Genomic DNA, 20,698 nt, shown 5'->3' on the forward strand with positions numbered 1-20,698 from the left:
CCAAATGACAGCGAAATAACCAAATGTTGTTTATAATGAGGGGAAGTTCAAGTATTACGTCACAAGATTTTTAGCCATTTTTGACACACCCCTTTTCAGCAAAATTTTGTCCGCACTTACGTGTACCTCCTAACGCATATTGGGATCAGAGACGTACGTGTGGGAGAGGGGGAACGTGCCTCGCCATGCCCCCCCCCCTTTAATGATAAAAAAAATTTCGATCATCTGGAGTAAGGGGGAATGATTTTGATTTTTATATGCGAACAATATTTAAAAACGAATTAAAACTTCGGAGGAAAATACTTTTATATGTTATGATAATCAAATTCTATATTAATTTCAATGCTATTTGAAGGCTAAGAATTCAAATTTTCTCTTCTAGAAATTCATTGCTAGACACCTTATAAGCCATATATTCTAAACCCATGACTCACGGACTCAATGTTGTCCTCGAGGGTCCCTGATGTGGCCGGTCACCTCCATCGTAATTTTGTAGCAATGAAATACGCGGCACATTTACAGATCGCTTAAGTGACCCGTGGCACAATTCCCGAGCATTTAAGCGGCCCGTGGCGCATTTTCAAATCACTCAAGTAACACCACGGCACATTCACAGATCACTTAAGGGATCAATGAATGTGGCACAGATCGCTTATATGACAAGTGGTACAGTTTCGGAGCACTTGAAGAACTGCACTGCGGGTCGCTCATCACTCAAGTTACCGCCGCGGGGTATTCACAGATTATTTAAGTGATCCGCGGTGTACTTACAGATCATTTGAGTGACGCGCAGCACTGTTCCAGAACACTTAAGCGGACCGCTATACATTTATAGAAGCCACCAAAACGGCCCGGACACATTTCCAGATCACTTAAAGGATCAGCGGTACATTTAGAGATCACTAAAGTGGTTCTATAAAGGAGTTATCAATAGGAACAATGTTAGTTCAGGTGCCCACACAATCTAAGAAAAAAAGGTTTTCTCGTTTTTGGCACACGCAGTAAGATGTCATTAAGAATACCTCATATTTTTATAAAGGGTGGTTGATGACGTAAGCATCATCCAAACACTCCCCCCCCCCCCGTCATCAAAAGTCAGCAAACCCGAAACCCCTTTTTCGATGCTGACGTAATACTTGAATGACCCCTGAGGAAAAAAATGATAGAGCAAGTCTGCCACAATGTGTAAAAAAATTGATTTGGAAAATATGGGAATGAATATTTATAGTAACATTTTCATTATAACGCAATTTATAAATTATTTTCATTTCTGATTCTAGTAAAGACTTTATATTAGAGAATCATTAAAAGACATTTTCATTAAAAAATTAGTCTGGAACGACACAATACGGAATTTTTTTCGTATAGCGTCAAACAGGCAATAATTTTTTTTTTTTTTTGGAAAAAATACTGCACGTTTGACGTTGCTTTTTTAGTGTAAATAGAACAACAAACAAACATTCCCTAGACGTGATCAGCTCAAATCTTTGGAATTTCTTTGAAAAACATCATTGAAGAAGAAAATTTACTAAAAAATTATCGTTACATCCGAAATGGTTGCTTTTCATAGACTTTATAAGGTTCATTAACATTATTCTCAATGGGATTCAGTCCGGACAGCGCTAATTACTCACGTTTTAGTCGGGGTATCGTTATCACCAAGTTTATTTGTTTTTTTTCCCCTTTTGTAAAAACAGAAATAATTCCTTTTGCGTCGTCATCGTTTCTGAAATTTGTCCACCAGTAGAAACTCATTTTTGGTTATTTTTCTAGCTACCATTTTCACTATAATACGAACTCATAGTACAGAAACTCGAACTGGTACGCCTCCAAGTAAGTTGTCACGACTTTTTCATTATTCTTTTGCAGTTTATTACTCACACGTTATCACAATCAATCACGTTTTAAATACTAGCTACGTTTCTGTCCAATGTTCTCCAATGTACTGTATAATATTGGAGAGCCTTCTTGTTGTAGTTGTAACAGTCGGTTTACAATTTCACTCTCAAAGTAAATTAAATAAAAGTTAATTATTTGTTAACTTGCTCATATTATTACATCACTGAATAAGACATCAATTAGCTAAAGCAGCAGAAACTACAGCCATTTAAAGCGAGAATGATCTCGAATAATTGAGTGAAATTTTGTCTTGCACTTTAACCTTTGAAGACCAGACACAGCCCACTTCACATCTCAGTGAGATATTAAAACGTTCCCGGTGGATGGGTGTGTTTTCTGTCCAGTATTAGCAATTTGATGGATTGCAAAATAGCTAAAACGATGTTTCATACTCTTATCGGGAGAGGTCATCATAAATCAAATAAAATTTATTGTTATCATATAACAGTGTATATATATATATGTATATGTAAAAGGAAAAAAAGTTACCAAGGAGTCAATCAAAAATAATGACTCATTCTGGTAAATGCTAGTAGAAATTAGTATGGAAAACAAAATATTCAACTGAAAAAAATTCAAAAATTATCCAAATTAAAATAAAAATTCATGGCAACAGAGGAGTGCAATTTAAAAACAGTTCTACATGTGCTGCACCTAAAACTATATATTTTTTGGATGTTGGAATCAAAGCAAAACAACATGCAGCATGTAATTAAATTAAACTGTAGCAAGTACATTTTTCTTTTCAAATCATAACAGTATTATTAGTGCAGTCAACGCGAAAAATCACCACTGTGTCGTTGGTAAACTTAAATTACAAAGAAAAGTTTTAATTATTTTGAAAAAAAAATTAATTGGCATTAATTGGTTTTTTTTTAATTCTACAATTGGTTCGTGGACACCCAATATAAACACCGTGGGTCCCTAATCGCAAACCGCTGCTCTATATTAACGTCTATGTGTTTGAAATTAACCGTACGCAATCGCATAAAAAAAAATCCTCTTTATTCTTATCTTCAACCGCTGGTGATAGAAACTAACATGGGAAAAAAATATTGAAATAGCTTACTTTATACTTAGCAGTTGACCATATGTGACAGAGATACATTTTTTATACGGTGTCCCTGTCCCCCTAACTTCCAATCAAAAAATTATTGCCCTATTTCTCACTGAGCGCAACAACAACCCCTATGCTTCTAAGCAATATTGTCTGAGATACTGAAATTAAAAACTACTGAAAATGGGTGAAAGAACCTCTTAAAACGGACAAACACATTTTACTCTTTTCATATGCTGTTTTTTCCCCTCATTTTCAACTGGGCTGTTTGAATTTTAATATCTCAGAAAATATTGTAATTAAAAGCATGGATTTTTTTTTTTTGTTCTCAAGAGAGACAGGGCAACAACTTTTTAATTGGAAGTTAGGGGACAAGAGGATAGTACAAAAAAAATAATTTCGTAGCTCTACATATACGGCAGTTAGTAAAATATGTGAGCCGGTCTCCCATTTGAAAAAGTCTCTCCGCAGAGAGTTGTAGGCAAGCCTACAACATGATACTGGCAAAACATAAAAATTCAAGCTTATCCAACTTTATTTCAGAAATGGACGCCAGATGGCAGCATGAACAAGAAACGAATGCAATTTGACAACATAAATACGTTATGTCCAAGCATACACTCAGAACACACATCCCGGCATGTGCGGATTCGTTAGAAATTCCGTAGAGGAATGTGTACGAGGTGCATGTTTGGTTAAGTAGTAGTAGGAACCAGTAAAATAAATTATACTTCCAAGGATACACATACTATTGAAATGCACCGGTTCATTGCACCGGTGCTCCGTGTGCACTTCCCAGGGGCTCCGCGCCCACTCGAGGATAATAAAATGAAACAATAATTTGATGAACAAACAACGAAGAGTCCTCAAGGGTACCCCATATACTAAAAAGTGCTCCGCCATAGAAATTATACACTGAAAAGGGTTCCGCGAGTCAGAAAAGGTTGAAAACCGCTGTTCTATATTAAACGGTTTACGAGTTATTTGAGGTGGAACGGACTTGAGTTTTCATCCTACATATATACCCTCGTATACAATACCTGTGTAGCACAAACCGTTCCATAACTCTATAGCATCCATACCTGAATGAAGACTGGGGGAATAGTATCAATTTTGAACAAAAAAAATTTTCTCCTGGATATGCGTGTTATCGCATATTAATTACATCATCTATAAATTCTGTAGAAAAATATTTTTGCTCCTTCGAGAAAATTGATTATTTTGTTCTCACATCTCAGAAGAAAAAAAAAATCCTTAATATACAGCGTTATGTATTCCGCAATGAAAAATTCCGAGTCTCTTCTTAACGCAAATTATAACCAGCAAATACGGTAACTTTCAGAAATGAATCGATATACTTAGTCACGTTGTCCCCGTTCAGTTGAAGGGAAAAAAACTGAGCAAGAAGAAATTTTTCTCATATTTCATGCTAAAATTTATTGAATTTTTCTTTTATCTGTTTATTTTACAGCAAAAACTGCGACATACACTCGTACAGTGCCAACAGAGAGAATCACTTTCACACCGAAGAGTGAGTTGATCTTATGTTCGAACATTTTCATAAATAGAAACAAAATCACGTGTGTGTGCTACTTGGTAACCAAGAAAAAATATCAAAAAATACATCTTATTTTGATAGTGTATAATCTAAATCTGTCTCTTAATACAGCACTTATAACACTGTATAAAATTTGTTAAATTTAATAACTGTAATTTAATTCAGTTTTACAAAAAAACTGAAAATGTCTTAAAAAAATGAAACAATGTATAAAAAGTGTGCCACACACAAAATAAAAATGCTTAAACACCTAGATAAGGAAGAAAATGTATTTACTTGTGATTTCACAATAAATTGTGATTCCGATTAGAAAAGGAAGAAAAGTTTTTTTTTCTTTTGGATTTTCATAGGTTCCACGGTGACTGCGTCGAAAATATTTAAGACAGAAACATCAGGTTTCACACCTCCATGTGAGTAATTGAAACAAGATTTAGATTTTCTTTTTGTTCAGTTTAATACTCACGAAATGTCTGTAAATTTTCAAATTATAAATCTAATAATTATAGGATTAATCTTCAAATATATATACGATACCTTTGAATATTTAGAGATTTATTCTATAACTATTACTTTTGTGATTACTTTTAAAAATTAAGCATTTACGTCTTAACAAGTGAAACTCCGTTCTTGACCTTTGCACTGGTATGAGATTATGAATTGGACATTTGTTAATGTTAAATTTGATCTAAATTATTGGAGAAAAATGTTTCAACATGTATGTTTACATTCATGTTCGCATATCTTTGTAAAATCATGAGACATCGGTTTCACAAAAAAAATTTGAAATTAATTACATTTATTATCTAATTTATATATTTACATTATATGCTAGATCACATTATATTCATTATTATTCATTTCTATTTTATTTATTATTAATAACTTGATAATTATACCAACATTTTTTTGTGTCATATTTTTGTCTATTTTTCTTCAAATACTACCAAACTTCCTTTGAATATAATTTGAACAAAAAAATATTGCATCAATAATTGGCATTTTGAAATGTTATTATAAAATCTTGTTTTTTCTCCTATAAGGAAGCAAAAAATTCTGTTAAATACACTTAAATTTGCTAATGCCTGGATTCATACCTAATATCAAAAACATTGAACAAAAGTGTTCGTTGGGAATTTTCAGAATCACCAGCGTGTTTAATATAAAGGGTTTTTTTTCCCTCACGTCAATGTATCAACGTATCTCATTAATTTGTGTTTATAAAGACTCGTTCACAATTTACTTTTCATTCTACAGCGAAAACTGCCTCAGAAACTCTAACTGTACCCACGAAGATTGCTACACACATACCACCATGTGAGTTCAAGTTTTTCATATCACATTTTTTCGAGCATTTTTATAATGGGTCTGAATTTCAACGTGAAACAACAAATTATTACGATACACATCTAATTTAAAAAAAACTAAATCATTAAACTCTCATACGTGCGGTTAATTGAGCATTTTAAATGCTCAAATTACGACACCCGATTTCTGAACATTTTTAAAAGGCTGAGAAATCTCGCTTCTCAGGGGGTTTTCTTGAGTATTCATGTTATAAAAACCTGAAAGTGGACCGACTACGTTATGGAAGACGTTGCTGAACGAGCTGATTTTTTCAGAAAGTCATACTATACCATTGACCAAATTTATGTTCTCTCATCGCCTACTCAGCATCATTCCTGTATATATACTGTATGCTGGAAGTAAAGGGCACTATGCCTTGGTTGCGTGAAATCAACATGCAACTAACTAAATATTTTCTATAATTATCACAAAAAATGAGTAACTTTGCCTGTCTTAAAAACGTGGCAATTTTTGTATAAATTTTCTATAACATTTTTTAATCGGCCAATAACATGAAAAGATGATTAACATGAACTTATGAACCGAAGCTGATTTTTCCCCTCCGTTGTTTTTATATTCCTGTTAAAACACAATGATGGAAAAAATATCACGTTCTAAATTTCATATAGGAAGGGAGGGGAAGAAAAGACTTCAAAGAACCTACTTTGACTTTGGAAGTGCTTTTGACATTGAAAATAAAAATTCAAACCACATTCAAGTCAATAATTTTAGGTTGTTTGCGTCCAAAGCTTCGCTAATACTCGAAGCCAATTGATCGAGTTAGAATTGTGGGATATCAGCAATCAAGATTCCATCTCCATTATAATGAGATATGAAAGAATTTAATACTATATATTTTTTCATAGATATATTCTCTGTCAAATTTTCTTCTAATTTTCTAGCTCTCAAAATTACTGAAACTAGAACTCCTTGGACTAAAATTGGAATTGGTACACCTCCATGTGAGTATTATCACCGCTTTCTCGTAGAATGTTTTCGCATGATTATCAAATTCAGTGATCGATCACATTATAGAAAAAAAGAAAAAGAAATATTTTATTCGCTCATGTAAACTGATCGAGAAATGCAAACATCTAAACATCCACAGCATTACAGGCAAAAAAATTGATGTCTTTCTCCGTGTGTGATCGTTATGAACGTAGAGAAATTTGAAAAGATTGAGCTTATATATGCATCGAGTATTAGGGTCATCAGATGTCATACAATAACACACACAAACAGAAGATAATCACACCTGAATAAATAAAATTTCTGAAAAAAAGCATAATAAAAAGGAGAACTAAGATGGAACTACAATAAATTTGTTTTAACACTTCCCTTTCGCAAAAAATAAATATTACTTTTCGTTTGTATTATTCTGGAATTTTTCCACAGGTAAAAACTAATTTTTTGTCATTTTTGTAGCTTCGGTGGTGAGTGAAACAAGAACTCATAGGACAGAGACTGGAATTCTTACACCCCCTAGTAAGTGGTTAACATTTCCAAATTAATCGTTTTAAGTTTATTATTTGCATTGTATGGGTTAGGTTTTTTGCCAATTTTAGGTTTAGAAACCTCCATTGCAGTTTTCTAATTAAAGAGGGATATATTTGAAATGAATCGCTTGCAATAACAGCAAAAAACAGCTTAGTTTATTATATTTTAACACCACCATGCAAACATAGTTGCTGTTTTTTTTTTTTTTTTTTTTTTTTTCATATACGTTTTTGATGAAGCTCAGTTGAAATCTGTTACCAAAATATTAAAACACGTAACTGTGTTAGTATCATAGGTTACTATTACAATATTTGCTTTCAACAAATCGTCAAATCCAGAAATTCTCAAAATATGAAAAATTCGTATTTTATTAGTTGTTCAATATTTTATCCATACTGGTATATTAAATCCTGAAATGTCATGAGGTTTAGATATTATATAAGACAGAATGTGGTTTTGAATCTTATTTTCAAGATAAATTAAGCGCGTTTGATTCAGTTTGGAGGGAGAAATTGAGAGTAAATGTTTCTTGTTTACTAAGTATTGGTAGTTGTCCATAGGGAAGCAAAAACATAGTGGAACACGATTTCACCAGTGTCCGAAATATATTCCATAGCATATGCGATATTATTACGATTAATTCATGTCATGTGTAGGTAAGATTGGGTGCCTATTTATGCTACACTGATGGGTATTCAGCTTTTCTATAGTAAATTGGACACAGCAAGGGCAATCCATCCCAGTAAGATAGTGTAAAATGATTCAATTAGGGAGTAAAAAAAAGTCCAATTGATTTAACACGAATGTTGTCAAATATATTAATTCAAGGATTTACCACAATCATTCCGTCCTTAAGGGCGGTATTCACCGACATGGTTTAAACTATAATCACAGTTTTTTGATAATAGATCGACACCGATTGGTTAAATTCAGGTTTTTAACCAATCTATGTTGATCTCTTATCCTAAAATTATGACTACATTTTAAACCATGTCGTTGAATACGGCCCTCGTTCGTATAGACATGCATTACTATTACTTTTATAATTATAAAACCTAATACTTCTGCGTTATTTTAAATAATTCTATCTTGCAACGACTAATAGTTGAGATTTGTTTATTATATAGAGTCTGCCCCTTTCCTATCTTTTGATAATTTTACTTATCGAGCCCAAGAGGCGCGATTTCTCTTCCTCTTCGTCGTATACAACGACATAACTTTTGATTCGGGGTCCCATAAACCGCTGCAGTAGCGGTGCATTATTGCCCCCCTCATCTTGCCTTGCCATCTGCGTAGCGAAGTTTCATTTAAAATACTTCCCTTTAAAGAAGCTAATGCTCCCTTGAGGGCTTGCACGCAAACAAGTTATAGACATGCATTTCATCGATCCGCGAGCATACAGTATTGATAATACAGACCGTTGTTTTACTTTTCCCGCTCTATTGTTCGGGTGTTATCAGTATCAGTTACATCTTTTCTCTGTGGGGGAGGGGTCAAGTCGTGATATCTGGCTGTCAAACACGGATTCTTCTATGGGTTAACGGCATGCTAGTACCATGTCATGTAACATGTTCATAAGAGTTGTTAGGTATCAATTATATTTACAATGTGCGATGATAAGACATGAAAAAAATAATACTAAAAGTACAAATTTAAAATCCCTTCACCAAATATAATCATTTACAATATTTACATTATTTACAGCGCCATCTGTTGACCACAGGGGTCTCAACTGATTCTTCGTATATAATAATTTCAGGGTGTTTCTTTTCCTCTGTTGCTGCGAATTTACACCCGAGTTCCTTCTTTTTAATAACTCTTATAACCCAAAAAAAATTGCATACCAATAATCACATCTTGTAAGGAACAAGCCTCTTCAACTTGCTGCGAATTCACACCGGAGTTCCGAACTTCATCAGCAAATTTTTCATCCTAACTTTAACTGTTAAAAACTCGCCTCAGACAGCTACAGACATAACAAACAGTACAAATATTCAGTGATTTCATTTCACATCTGAGATATAGATGACAGCACTGCATAGACGGAGATAGACCTGGAAGTCTGGGGGGGGGGCACGGTCATTATTGCTGGAGGGGGGGGGGGCAAGATGATGATGACAATTCATATATGCATATATACATTAGATCAGTCGACTCCACCTTTGACGCTGGGGGGACAATGCCCCCCCCCCGTATCTCCGCCCATGCAGCACTGACAGATCTGGCAACAGTAGATACGTACTCAGACTATTAATTTATTTGATTGGAATGTGTTTGCTATAATAACTTATATTATATTGATTTTACAGCAAAAATTGGGACACAAACTCGAACAGTGCCAACAGAGTTCGTTACCATACTACCAGAGAGTGAGTTAGCCTAATCTTTCTTCATTTCTTCAGACGTTTCTAATATCAAAACAGTTGCTAAAAAAACATTTTCAATCATGTTATTGTAAATGGAATGCAAAAACTTCAAAAAAAAAATTCAAAACAAGTGTTTAAAATCATATTCGGATAGTAATAAAAATCTGGTGTCACCCAGCACTTATAACACTGTATGTTGTTTACACTAAATTCCTTTGATTGTCAAAGAAAGCTTCAACACACAATAACATTACACTATTATTATGCTAGAGAACCTAGACGAAAAGAAGAAAGTACATCAAACACATGATATTCAATAAATTTTGCTTTCCAATTACAAAAGTAAAAAAAAACCTTTGTTTAATATTTTTCTAGCTACCATAGTGACTGCGACGAAAACACACAAGACAGAAATTCAAGATTTCACACCTCCAAGTGAGTAATTGCGACACAATTTCGTTCGCGTTTGTCAAGTTTAATACTTAGGCCTCATCAATGATTTTGAGGGCTGAAATTTATTAGTTGAATTAAATGTGTGAGTATTCGAAATGGGTGGGTTATACAAACATCTTTCGAGACCCGAATATTTAATCTAATCGATGGGTAGATTTTGTACAATTTATTTTAATCTGTTCCTTTTTTGCAGCGAAAATTGCCACAGAAACTCTAACGGTACCCACCGGGAGAAAAATATACACACCACCACGTGAGCTCAACATTTTCATATTCTATAAGTGTTTTTATGATTGATTTGAATTCCAATGAATAATATCAAGTCTAGAGAGATAAGGATGCAATATTCTATAGTAAGAGATTTCAGCGCATGGTCCGCGAACCACATTTATCAATCGGAGCTTTTTATCGTGGACATTTTAGAAAATGGTTCAAAACACTGGAAAACGGGTAATTCTAGAATAAATGAAAGAAATAATTTTTCGTAGCCTTGTAAGGAAGTATCAACGACGACTCCAGGATAATCAATAGGATAAATTTAATTTTCAATTAAATTAAACATCTATAATAATTATAACATAATGAGAATCGTTTTTGTGGCATGAGATACGAACGTGTATCGGTTCCGGCGCTTGGAGACAACAATCAACAACACGTGCGGTTGTCGAGTTGTACACTTCGTATTACCAAAAAAAGATGAGGGAAGCACACTGTGGTATGCTGACGCCATCTAAATTTGAGAAATGAACTGAGAGTTTTGACATACATAGATACCCCCCCCCCCCATGTGTACTAGAGGTACGAAAAAAAGAAGGTAATTATAATGCTTAGACATAATCATGGTATTTCGTGGTATTTCGTATTGAACCGGGAGTTCGTCTTGAACGAGTAGTAATGACACGAGAGTTCCTTTCACCGCATCGCAGTCGTTTTTTCTCCCTACAGGCATGTTTGGAGTTAATGGTTGGTTTTTGTCCGAGTTTGTTTCTGTAATATCAGTTGATCTCTTGCCCTTTACATCCAGAATGATTAGTTTGACAGTTCGAGACAAAACTAGATACGGGTTATCATAAGGTGGAGTCAGTGGAGTCTTGACACAGTCAACTCTGAGGAAAACATGAGTGCAGGTTGACAGTGCTGGATGTATGAAACATCGAATGGAAGCTGTAGAATGAGTTGAAGTTGCTACAGGCTGCAAATTAGATATAGTTTAACGCCGTTGTTCAACAAAGCAGCTGGAATCCTCAGACTGGGACAGTGTCGACGGAATTAATAGTTGATTAGGTAACCTAAGGGTGGTGCCGTACACAAGTTCAGCACAAGTACTACGAAGGTCAGTCTTATAAGCAGAACGGAGACCTAGTAGCACTATTGGTGGTGTTTCGGTCCAACGCTTGTTGGAATGACACATTAATAATGAATGTTTTAGTGAACGGTGAAACCGTTCCACTAAGCCGTTGGACGCCGGATGGTATGGAGTTGTTCTAATGCGCCAGGCACCAAGGAGAGCTGTCACTGCCCTGAAGAGGTTGGAAGCACTGTCTGCCTTGGTCTGTGGTGATGTTAGACGGGATGCCGAATCTTGAGATCCATCCTGAGACGAATGTTCGAGCAACTGTGTCAGCAGATATATCTGGAATAGGGTAGGCCATCTGGTATATCTGTCAACACACGTTATTTGCAGCTGTCTGATGGTGGAAGTGAACCTACCAGGTCTATGTGCAGATGATCGAATCTTGTAGAGGGTAGGTTAAACATTTGCGGTGAAATGCGAGTGTGCTTGTTCACTTTAGATTTTAGACAATGGGCACACGACCTGGTCCACTCTGCAATATCTTTCATGGAAGACCAGGTGAAACGTCATTTTGAAGCAAGGATACCGGGATGAGACAGGTTGTAAAGGGATGTGAAGATTTGACAGCGCAGATTATGTTGCACATACGGGTGAACACTTCCAGTGCTTGTGTCGCAGATAACATGAGTAGATGGTACCAGATCGAGTGACTTCCAGTGTAGCTGGGAGTCTGTCTTCTTCATCAGGTTTCGAAGCTCTTCATCTTCTGCCTGAGGTGTGGCAAGTTCCGTGTGGTTCGATCATTGGATGTTGATTTCAGTGATGAGGGACAGTGTGTCAGCAACTACGTTGTTGGAGCCAGAAATGTGTCGGATGTCAGTGAAAAACCGGCCTATGTTGTCCTCGTGCCGAAGTTGGCGAGAAGAATAGGAATTGGAATTCTTCTAAAAGGCATACACCAGGGCACAGTGGTCTGTGAAGATTTTGAAGGTATTGACTTCCGGGTAGTGGCGAAAATGTTGAATTGCTGAATAGATATCAGGAAGTCTCTGTCATAGGTAGAGTAGTTAGGCTTGGCAGCCTTCAGCTTGCGAGGGGAAAAAACCAAGGGCTGTAAACCAGAATTTGTGTGAGACTGGAGAAAAGCACCTAGAGCAACGTCGGATGCGTCAACTGTGACTGACAGCTTGTGATCGGGAGAGTGATATGTTGGTGAGTTGACCAAATCTGATTTCTACTTCTCAAATGCTGGGACAGCAGAGTCTGCCCAAGGAATTGGTCGTTTGTCGTTCTTCTTGGAATCTTTGAGAAACCCATGTACTGGTGCTTGCGTGTGGGCAGCTTGCGAGAGGAAACGTCAGTAGAAGTTGAGCATGGCCAGGAAGCGTCGAAGTTCGTTGACTTTTAGTTGAGTTTTAGGAAGTCTCAAATAATCTGGACCTTCCCTAGAAGAGGTTTCACTCCGGTCGAAGTAATAACACATCCTAGGAACTTCACTTCTTTCGAATACACATTTTGATGGGTTGAGTTGAAGACCGTGGTACTTCAATCAGAAGAAGACTTGGTACAGGTGTTGAACGTGTTCTTCACTGGTTGATGCTATCAGGACATCGTCAACGTATGGGACTCAGAAATCGAGGCCAATAAGGATTTGGTGCATGAATCGTTGGAAGTTTTGACCGGTATTGCGGAAGCCAAACGGCATGCAGGTGTATTCAACCAGCCCAAAAGAAGTAGTGGCTGCTGTTTTGGGACGTCTTCTGGATTCACTGAGATTTGATGATATGAACGGGTTAGATCCAGAGTTGAGAAAATCGTCTTGCCATGAAATGCTTGCGTACAGTATTGCAGATGTGGCTCTGGGTAACGGTCGGGCACAGTGATATAATTCAAGTGGACGGCATTCTCCACATGGACGTCATTCGCCGTTGGCTTTTCGAACCATATACAAAGGACTTGCTCAAGGCACATTTTATAGTCGAATTATTCCAGCTGGCATCATAAATTCGAATTATTTTGGAGCTATCTTCAGCAACTCAGGCGATAGGTGCCTAGGTTTGCAAAAGACAGGTTGTCCTTTAGTTTCGATGCGGTGGTATACTGTCGGAAGTTTTTCTTTATTGGATACTTCAGACAGACTGGTTATCTCCGGATACTTCGCGAGAACTTCATGGAACCCAGAATCACCAAAAATGAAACTGATGGTGGTTGACGACAAGTGTGAGCTCAGTGATTTGCCAGAGGAAGATAGGTTGGTGTTACTATCAGTGAGACGAGAGTTCTTGACATCAACCAGTAAGTTGAAGTCGAACCCGACGATAGGTTGTTGTACGTATGCCACGATGAATGTCCATGTAAAGGAACAGCTTAATTTCAGGTAGAGGGTAAGTCTTTTAGTGCCATAAGTTGGAATTTTTGTGTCGTTCGCAGCAAATAGAAACAAGTCCGCAGGTGTTTTGGCTTGGGGCAAAGTTCTTCGAGAGCGCCGAAATGTCAGCACCCGCGTGTCTATGAGAAATTTTGTTTCCGAAGTCTGGTCGGCCGCAAAAATTCATTCTGTCGATATAGCATAGACGGAGATAGACTTGGAAGTCTGGGGGGGGGGCAAGATGATGATGATGATGTCAATTCGTATACCGTTCAATAATTCAAATAAGCCCACATATATACATTAGATCGGTCGACTCCACCTTTGACGCTGGGTGCTCCCCACGTGCCCCCACGCTTCCCCCCCCCCGTATCTCCATGCGATATAGCGATCGCTGTTTTAGTTTTCGGCAGGGCACATGGAAGATTCCATTTCTTGGCTCTTGAACCGAAGTTCATATGGTAAAAACACATACCGTTCTCTGGCTCCTTATACTGACGATTTCTTGAGCTGCTCCTTCGATGGAAGTGGGGACTACGCTCGTAGCTGCGAGATGAATGGACGATAGTCGTTAGCTGGCTCACCTGCTTCGTAAGTTGTGCCCCTTCTCTCTCTAGTTCCGATTGTTGTGATGGCACCTGTGTAGCAGTGACCTGCGTTGGAAGGTCCAGGTCGCAAAGTTTACGGTCATGGTTGCAGCCGCTGTGGTGGTCGAGTGGTGATAGTGACAGACTCGCATCGCGAGGATCCGGGTTCGAATCCCACCATCGCCGTAGTGATGGCCGGCTGAAGTTGGTTTCCTGTAGTTCCCAACTTCGAGGCGCGAATGTGAGCCGATCTCCTCATCGAAACGTCTCCCCACAGAGAGCAACAGACATGCGACGATACAGATCAATCATTTTCATTCATAGTTAAAGAAAACTGGTGGCAGATTGCAGTTCTACATATAACAAGCATTACACGGAAACAAACTTCACGTCAAGTTTCATTACACGTACACGCACATTCCAACATGTACCAATTGCTTAGAGGTCCCGCAGAGGAATATGGACGAGGTATATGTATGGCGCAGTATTAGTGGTGATGGCTGCAAGCTGGTTGAGATCACCTCCTAACGCAGCAAGGATGCTCTGAGTTGTACTCGGTAGCCTGAAGAGCCACAGTGATTTCAGAACAGGTTGTCCCACACTACTCCCGTATAATGCGCACATACGTGTCAGGAGCTGTGATGGGTGCTCGTCACCCAGTTCCAGTACTTGTGTAGCAGCATGCGAATCCGCAAGGCTTCGCTTTGCGAATGTAGGTCCATAAGCCTTTTGTTTGAACTTGTACTTGTTCTCTGTTGGGGAGTTAAGAATGACCACTGGCCGATGTGAGAACGTCCGACTCCACAACCGAAACAACGTGATAGAATTTAGTAGTGTCCGTAGTTATATTTGCGACAATTGTAGTCAAATTGTGCCTCCACTTTGGCTGAACCACAGATTTGGATTCGCTTTCAACAACGGAGGGGGTTTTACTGCTACTCGGGAGATTTGTGTCGCTAGTGCGGGCGAAATTCGGTCGTCGGTGTGAGGAATGGTTCAGAAGGCAGATACGAAACTACAGTGGAACTTCGGTTAACGAGCTTAATTCGTTCCGCCAACGTGCTCGTTATTCGAATCAAATTTCCCCATTGGAAATAATAGAAACTCGGATAATTCGTTTCACAGTTATTCATTCACATAAAAATGACTGATATAAAAACGGCATTCAATCATTCAACACGATATTAATAAAACAGAATACAATAAAAAAATATATATAATATAAATAACGCCATAAATAAACATACAATGCGATAAAGTTTACAAACATTTTTGACTATTAACTTACTCTAAACGACGAGAGAGAAGAGGACGTTCTTCTATCGTTTAGGCCGATTTACAGACTCGCTGTTGTTTGCAAACTTATCCTTTTTTGAGCGACTTTCAAAAAGAGCCTATCCAATATCACTATTGCTTTTGTTTCTTTTTTAGGATTTCTGTGAAGTGGCAGTGTTCGTTGGACAGATTCATTGCTCGTACACTGCTACACTTTATTTGGGTGGTTCTTTTCTGCACAGTTTTGCACAGATTCTCGCAATCTACACATCTCTCTACTCTCATTTTAAGTAAGAGGGACATCTCCTTACTTCTCTCTTCTTCAGATGAGATACCGTCCATAAGCTCTTGCTGGTGGGTGAGAAAGTGCTCCATCACTTCATCTACCGTCAACTCCTAGATATTTTTCACCATTAGTTCTTGAATGCCATCCTCATGCACCCATAGTTCACGGTCTTCCCCAATCACACAATCTCTTCGACAAGTAGTGGCTCCTGTTTATGAGCTAGCACTTCAAAGTCACCGTTCAATAATTCGAATCAGCCCACAGTTTTCTCCAAGCAGAATTTCCAACCAAAAAACTTCAAGTGCACGTACGCATGGCTAAAATGCTACATCTAGTTTCGCATCGTAAGTATTCACACTCGCACATGTGTTAATTTTCCGAGTGAGGTACGCTCACCAGAGACTTTAGGGGAGAATATTATCAGCAATTCCATAACATGTGTGTGGGCGGAAGCAAAAAATCATCAGCTCAGTTGTGATTACGTGAAAATAAATGAACAAGGAGCAAATTTTTTGCTCGTAATGCGAATCATCGCTCGTTAACAGAGCCAAAATTTGTTCAAAATGTTTGCTCATTATGCGAATTGCTCGTTAACTGAAGTTCCTCTGTGTATGACAAAATTAATACGGAATAAACATGAATGGTTTTCTTTCACTTACAGGTCACCATTGTCAGGAAGTATGACTCCAGGATAATCAGGAGGAAAAATTTAATATTTTTAATTATATATTAAACATCTCTCTCTATATACTAATTATAACATGATGAGAATCATTTTTGTGACATGAAATACGAACGTGTATCGGCTCCGGCGCGTCAAGACACGAATGAACAACAACACGTGCAGCTGTTGTCGACTTGAACACTTCGTGCAACTAAAAAAAATGATAAGAAAAATTGTGAAATGAGGATGGAAGCGCACTGTGATATGGTGAGAAATGAACTGTGGGCGTCGGAATACTACAGCCTATACGTCAAATACAGATAAACCAAATTTGTTAACAAAAGCATGTTCACGAAGGGGTCAACGCTCGCGCACGCGGCATTCCTCCAAAATTTCCCTTTTGTGATACCGCTGCTCTTAACCTCAGAAATGCAGATATCTATGACGCAATAATGGAAAAATATCACGTTCTAAATTTCAAGGGGAGAAAAATAAATTCTTTCAGTAAACATATTTTGACCTTTCAAGTGCTTTTACCATTGAAAATCAGAATTCAAATCATATTCAAGTAATTAATTTTCGGTTGTATGACTCCAAAGGTTCGTTGTAAGCCTATTGATCGAGTTAGAAGTTCGGGATAAACAGTCAAGATTCAATCTATATTGTAATGAGATATGAAGGAATCTAACAATATATATTTTTAACCATGTATATATTTTCTTTTCATTTTTTAGCTTTGAACTTTACTCACACTAGAACTCCTTGGACTGTGATTGGAATTCGTACACCTCCACGTGAGTATTATCATTTCTTTTTCGTAGAATGCTTTCGCATGATTAATAAATCCTGATCGATCACATACTCCAAAACGAGAAAAAGAATAATACTATTCACTCATGTAAACTGATCGAGTAATGAAAACATCTATTCATCCCCACCATGGACGTATCACCCGGTGAAAGATATTTTGCCAACACAGGTCTTGACCACAGATGTAGAAGAATCAACAAATCGAATTATTTTCACAGACGGTTCAAAGACCGTGGATGGCGTAGGGGCCGCCTACATCAGTATATACATGGGTGAAGTAACAGACAAATGGAACTGCCGATTGCTAAATAACAACACTGTATTTCAAGCAGAGTTATACGCAATCTGGATGGCGGTCAGTTATGCAAAAAATTGTGCAGAAAAATCAACTATAAAGACAGACAGCATGTCGTGTATACAAGCAATACGAGACGTAGAATCCCCTTATAGCCTAGTGCATGACATTAGGAAAACACTAATGGACCACAGGAAGATTGCAATACGATGGGTGAAAGCTCATGTAGGCATTGAGGGGAATGAAATGGCGGATAAATTCGCAAAAGAGGCTACAAAACATCAACATGAAAACCATCTAATGAAATTACCGGCATCCTACATTAAAAATCTGCTCTTGCAAGAAGCGTCAGAGAAATGGCAACACCATTGGCAAATATTCACAACTGCAAGAAAGGTCTTCGACGTTATACCAAAAGTGGGTAAAATGAAAGAAGTCATGCCGAGAGAAATAGTAATGTTCCTCACAGAACACGGTCCATTCGGTGAATACATGCAAAGGTTCAAAATCAGCCAGACCAGTACGTGTAGATGCGGCCATCCGGGAAGCGTGATACACTATGTGACACAGTGTGAGTACACAAAGGGATACCATTTACAGGCGCCACCGAACGGACGAGAGATCTTGTGGAAACGGAAAATTATTTTACAAAGATCTGCAACGAGGAAACTACAACAAGACTTGGGCTATCTGATAAATTATAAAGAAACTATTTTGATAATAACTGGAAGTAGTGAACAATCCACTAGTGATTCGGAAGTGGAATCTGAAACGGATGCGGGTTCCATATAGAGGGGCGCACTTGGGCTCCTAAACCATAACATTTGAGTAATACACCCTGTATAATTTATGAATGTTTTTGTATATACAATTTCATAGTATGATGGTGGTTTAGTAACCTTGTATATTAGTAGGAGCTCATTATGGCATTTGTTGTGAATATGTGACGTACATAGTAATGTTTATGTGTATCAACAATTATTATAAAAATGGGAATTTATATTTTGTAATTAGCGTATATTATGTAAATATGTGTGGGTAATTCAAATGTGATCGCTGCCACCCAGCACTGTGAACAAGGGCTGTATTTGATTGTTCCCGCCGCACTTTTTAGTATGATAGTAATTTGTAACCTTGAATATATATTTGTATGAGTTCATGGGGATATTTGTACCCAATACTACCTTCATACAGTAATGTTTTTGTGCATTCCCAATGGTATAAAAAAGGGAAATTTTTGTAAAGTAAATAATGTATGCATGTAATTCAAATGTGAATGCCCAGCACTGTCAACGGAGGCTCTGTTTGATTATTCCCGTTGCAGTGCAGGCTCTGTGTGAATTCTGTGTGTGTGTGTGTGTGTGTATATTGCATATTCTGCAATAGGTCAGGCAAAACTGCTCAGCACTGTGGACGGAGGCTTTGTTTCTTCGTTTCCCGTCACAGTCGAGGCGCGGTATATATGTAATTTGTATACATTGTGTATTTTGATCATTCTCAAAGCTATCCCACTTCAACTTGCCAGCTTCTTCCTCTTCTTTCTTGCCCACAAGTCTTTTCCACATTTCTTTCGGAATCCCAGGCTGCGATCTCCGGCCCTTATGTGCCACTGGGCGCACGTGCATTTTTCTCCCTAGTCATTGGATTCAGTCACCCATTTTTGTCAAATGGCTTGTACGTTGCATCGGGTTGATGGCTGTCTTCCTGGGGAGAACGACGCGAGGAATTCGAAACTTGCGAGCACGGGGCAAGGGGAGCCACCACAATAAATCTTTGCTCACTTTTCCGACACAACTCTGCCTCTTTTGAGGGAACGGAAGTAAGGTGCTTTGCATCAGTCCGGGGTTGTGAGCGGTTCTATCTATCTATCTATTCATCCACAATATTACAGGAAAAAAATAAAAAATGAATGAGATATTCATGTGTAATCGTTACGAACGTAGAGAAATTTTAAAGGATCGGGCTTATATGCATCCTGTATTAGGGTTATCAAATGCTATACAATAACACACAAACAACAGAAGAAAATCTCACCTGAATAAATGAAATTTCTAACAAAAAGGCCTAATTTTGAGGAACTAAGACCGAATAACAAAAAAATAAGTTTTATCACTTCTCTGTCGCAAAAATAAAAATTAGTTTTCGCTTACATTATTCTAGAATTTTTCCACAGGTAGAAACTAATTTTGTCATTTTTGTAGCTTCGGTGGTGAATGAAACAAGAACTCATAGGACAGAAACTCGAATTCTTACACCCCCAAGTAAGTGGTCACGACATTTCCATTATTCATTATTATTTTAGTATTTACGTTTTGTGGGCCAATTTTACGTTCAAAAACATCCAATGCAGTTTTCAAGCTAAATAGGTTTGTATTTGAAAGAATCACTTGCAATAAAATCAAAAACTGCCTAGTTTATTACATTTTAATACAAACCGTGAAAACATAGTTTTTTGTTTTTTTTCTTTGCATATACTATTTTACTGAAGCTCAGATCTGAAATCTGTTATCAAAATATTAAAACATTTGTTAGTATCATAGGTTACTAGTGGAATATTTGTTTTCAACAAATCGTCAAATCCAAGAAACTGTCAAAATATGGAAAATTCGTATTCTATTAGTTGTTCACTATTTGATCCATACTTGTATATTAAATCCTAAAATATCATGAAATTCAAATGTTATAAAAGCTAGAGTGGTTTTGAATCTTATTTTCAAGATAAATTAGCTACATTTGATTCAGATTGGAGAGACCAATTTAAGACTTCATCATTAGCATTTCTGCCAGAAATGAAATAAAGAAAAAAAAATTATTAGATCTCTCTTTTCGATTCGAGTCAGTTTATGTTATCACCCCAATGGAGTGGTGGTGAGATGCTAGTTTACCACCATGAAGGTTGCTGTTATTGTCCCAGGTACAAACCCGAGTGAGGATATACGAATGAT

General features: G+C 37.4%; 1 protein-coding gene across 1 annotated transcript in view; it reads left to right on the forward strand.

Annotated features, from left to right (window-relative positions):
* The first annotated feature begins 441 nt into the window (after nucleotides 1-441).
* Nucleotides 442-20,698, forward strand: part of LOC149078730 (uncharacterized) — a 40,390-nt gene continuing 20,133 nt past the window's right edge. The window contains exons 1-12 of the mRNA XM_089240454.1: nucleotides 442-484; nucleotides 1,774-1,833; nucleotides 4,428-4,487; nucleotides 4,865-4,924; nucleotides 5,769-5,828; nucleotides 6,761-6,820; nucleotides 7,284-7,343; nucleotides 9,665-9,724; nucleotides 10,097-10,156; nucleotides 10,368-10,427; nucleotides 17,383-17,442; nucleotides 19,955-20,014. Of these exons, the coding sequence (XP_089096580.1) occupies nucleotides 442-484; nucleotides 1,774-1,833; nucleotides 4,428-4,487; nucleotides 4,865-4,924; nucleotides 5,769-5,828; nucleotides 6,761-6,820; nucleotides 7,284-7,343; nucleotides 9,665-9,724; nucleotides 10,097-10,156; nucleotides 10,368-10,427; nucleotides 17,383-17,442; nucleotides 19,955-20,014 (703 nt within the window). The remainder of the gene's footprint in view (nucleotides 485-1,773; nucleotides 1,834-4,427; nucleotides 4,488-4,864; nucleotides 4,925-5,768; nucleotides 5,829-6,760; nucleotides 6,821-7,283; nucleotides 7,344-9,664; nucleotides 9,725-10,096; nucleotides 10,157-10,367; nucleotides 10,428-17,382; nucleotides 17,443-19,954; nucleotides 20,015-20,698) is intronic.

This window comes from Pholcus phalangioides, unplaced genomic scaffold, assembly GCF_987345545.1.
Source record: "Pholcus phalangioides strain wild (caught in Gottingen) unplaced genomic scaffold, Ppha-v1.0 ptg000013l_1, whole genome shotgun sequence".
Taxonomy (NCBI): Eukaryota; Metazoa; Arthropoda; class Arachnida; order Araneae; family Pholcidae; genus Pholcus; species Pholcus phalangioides.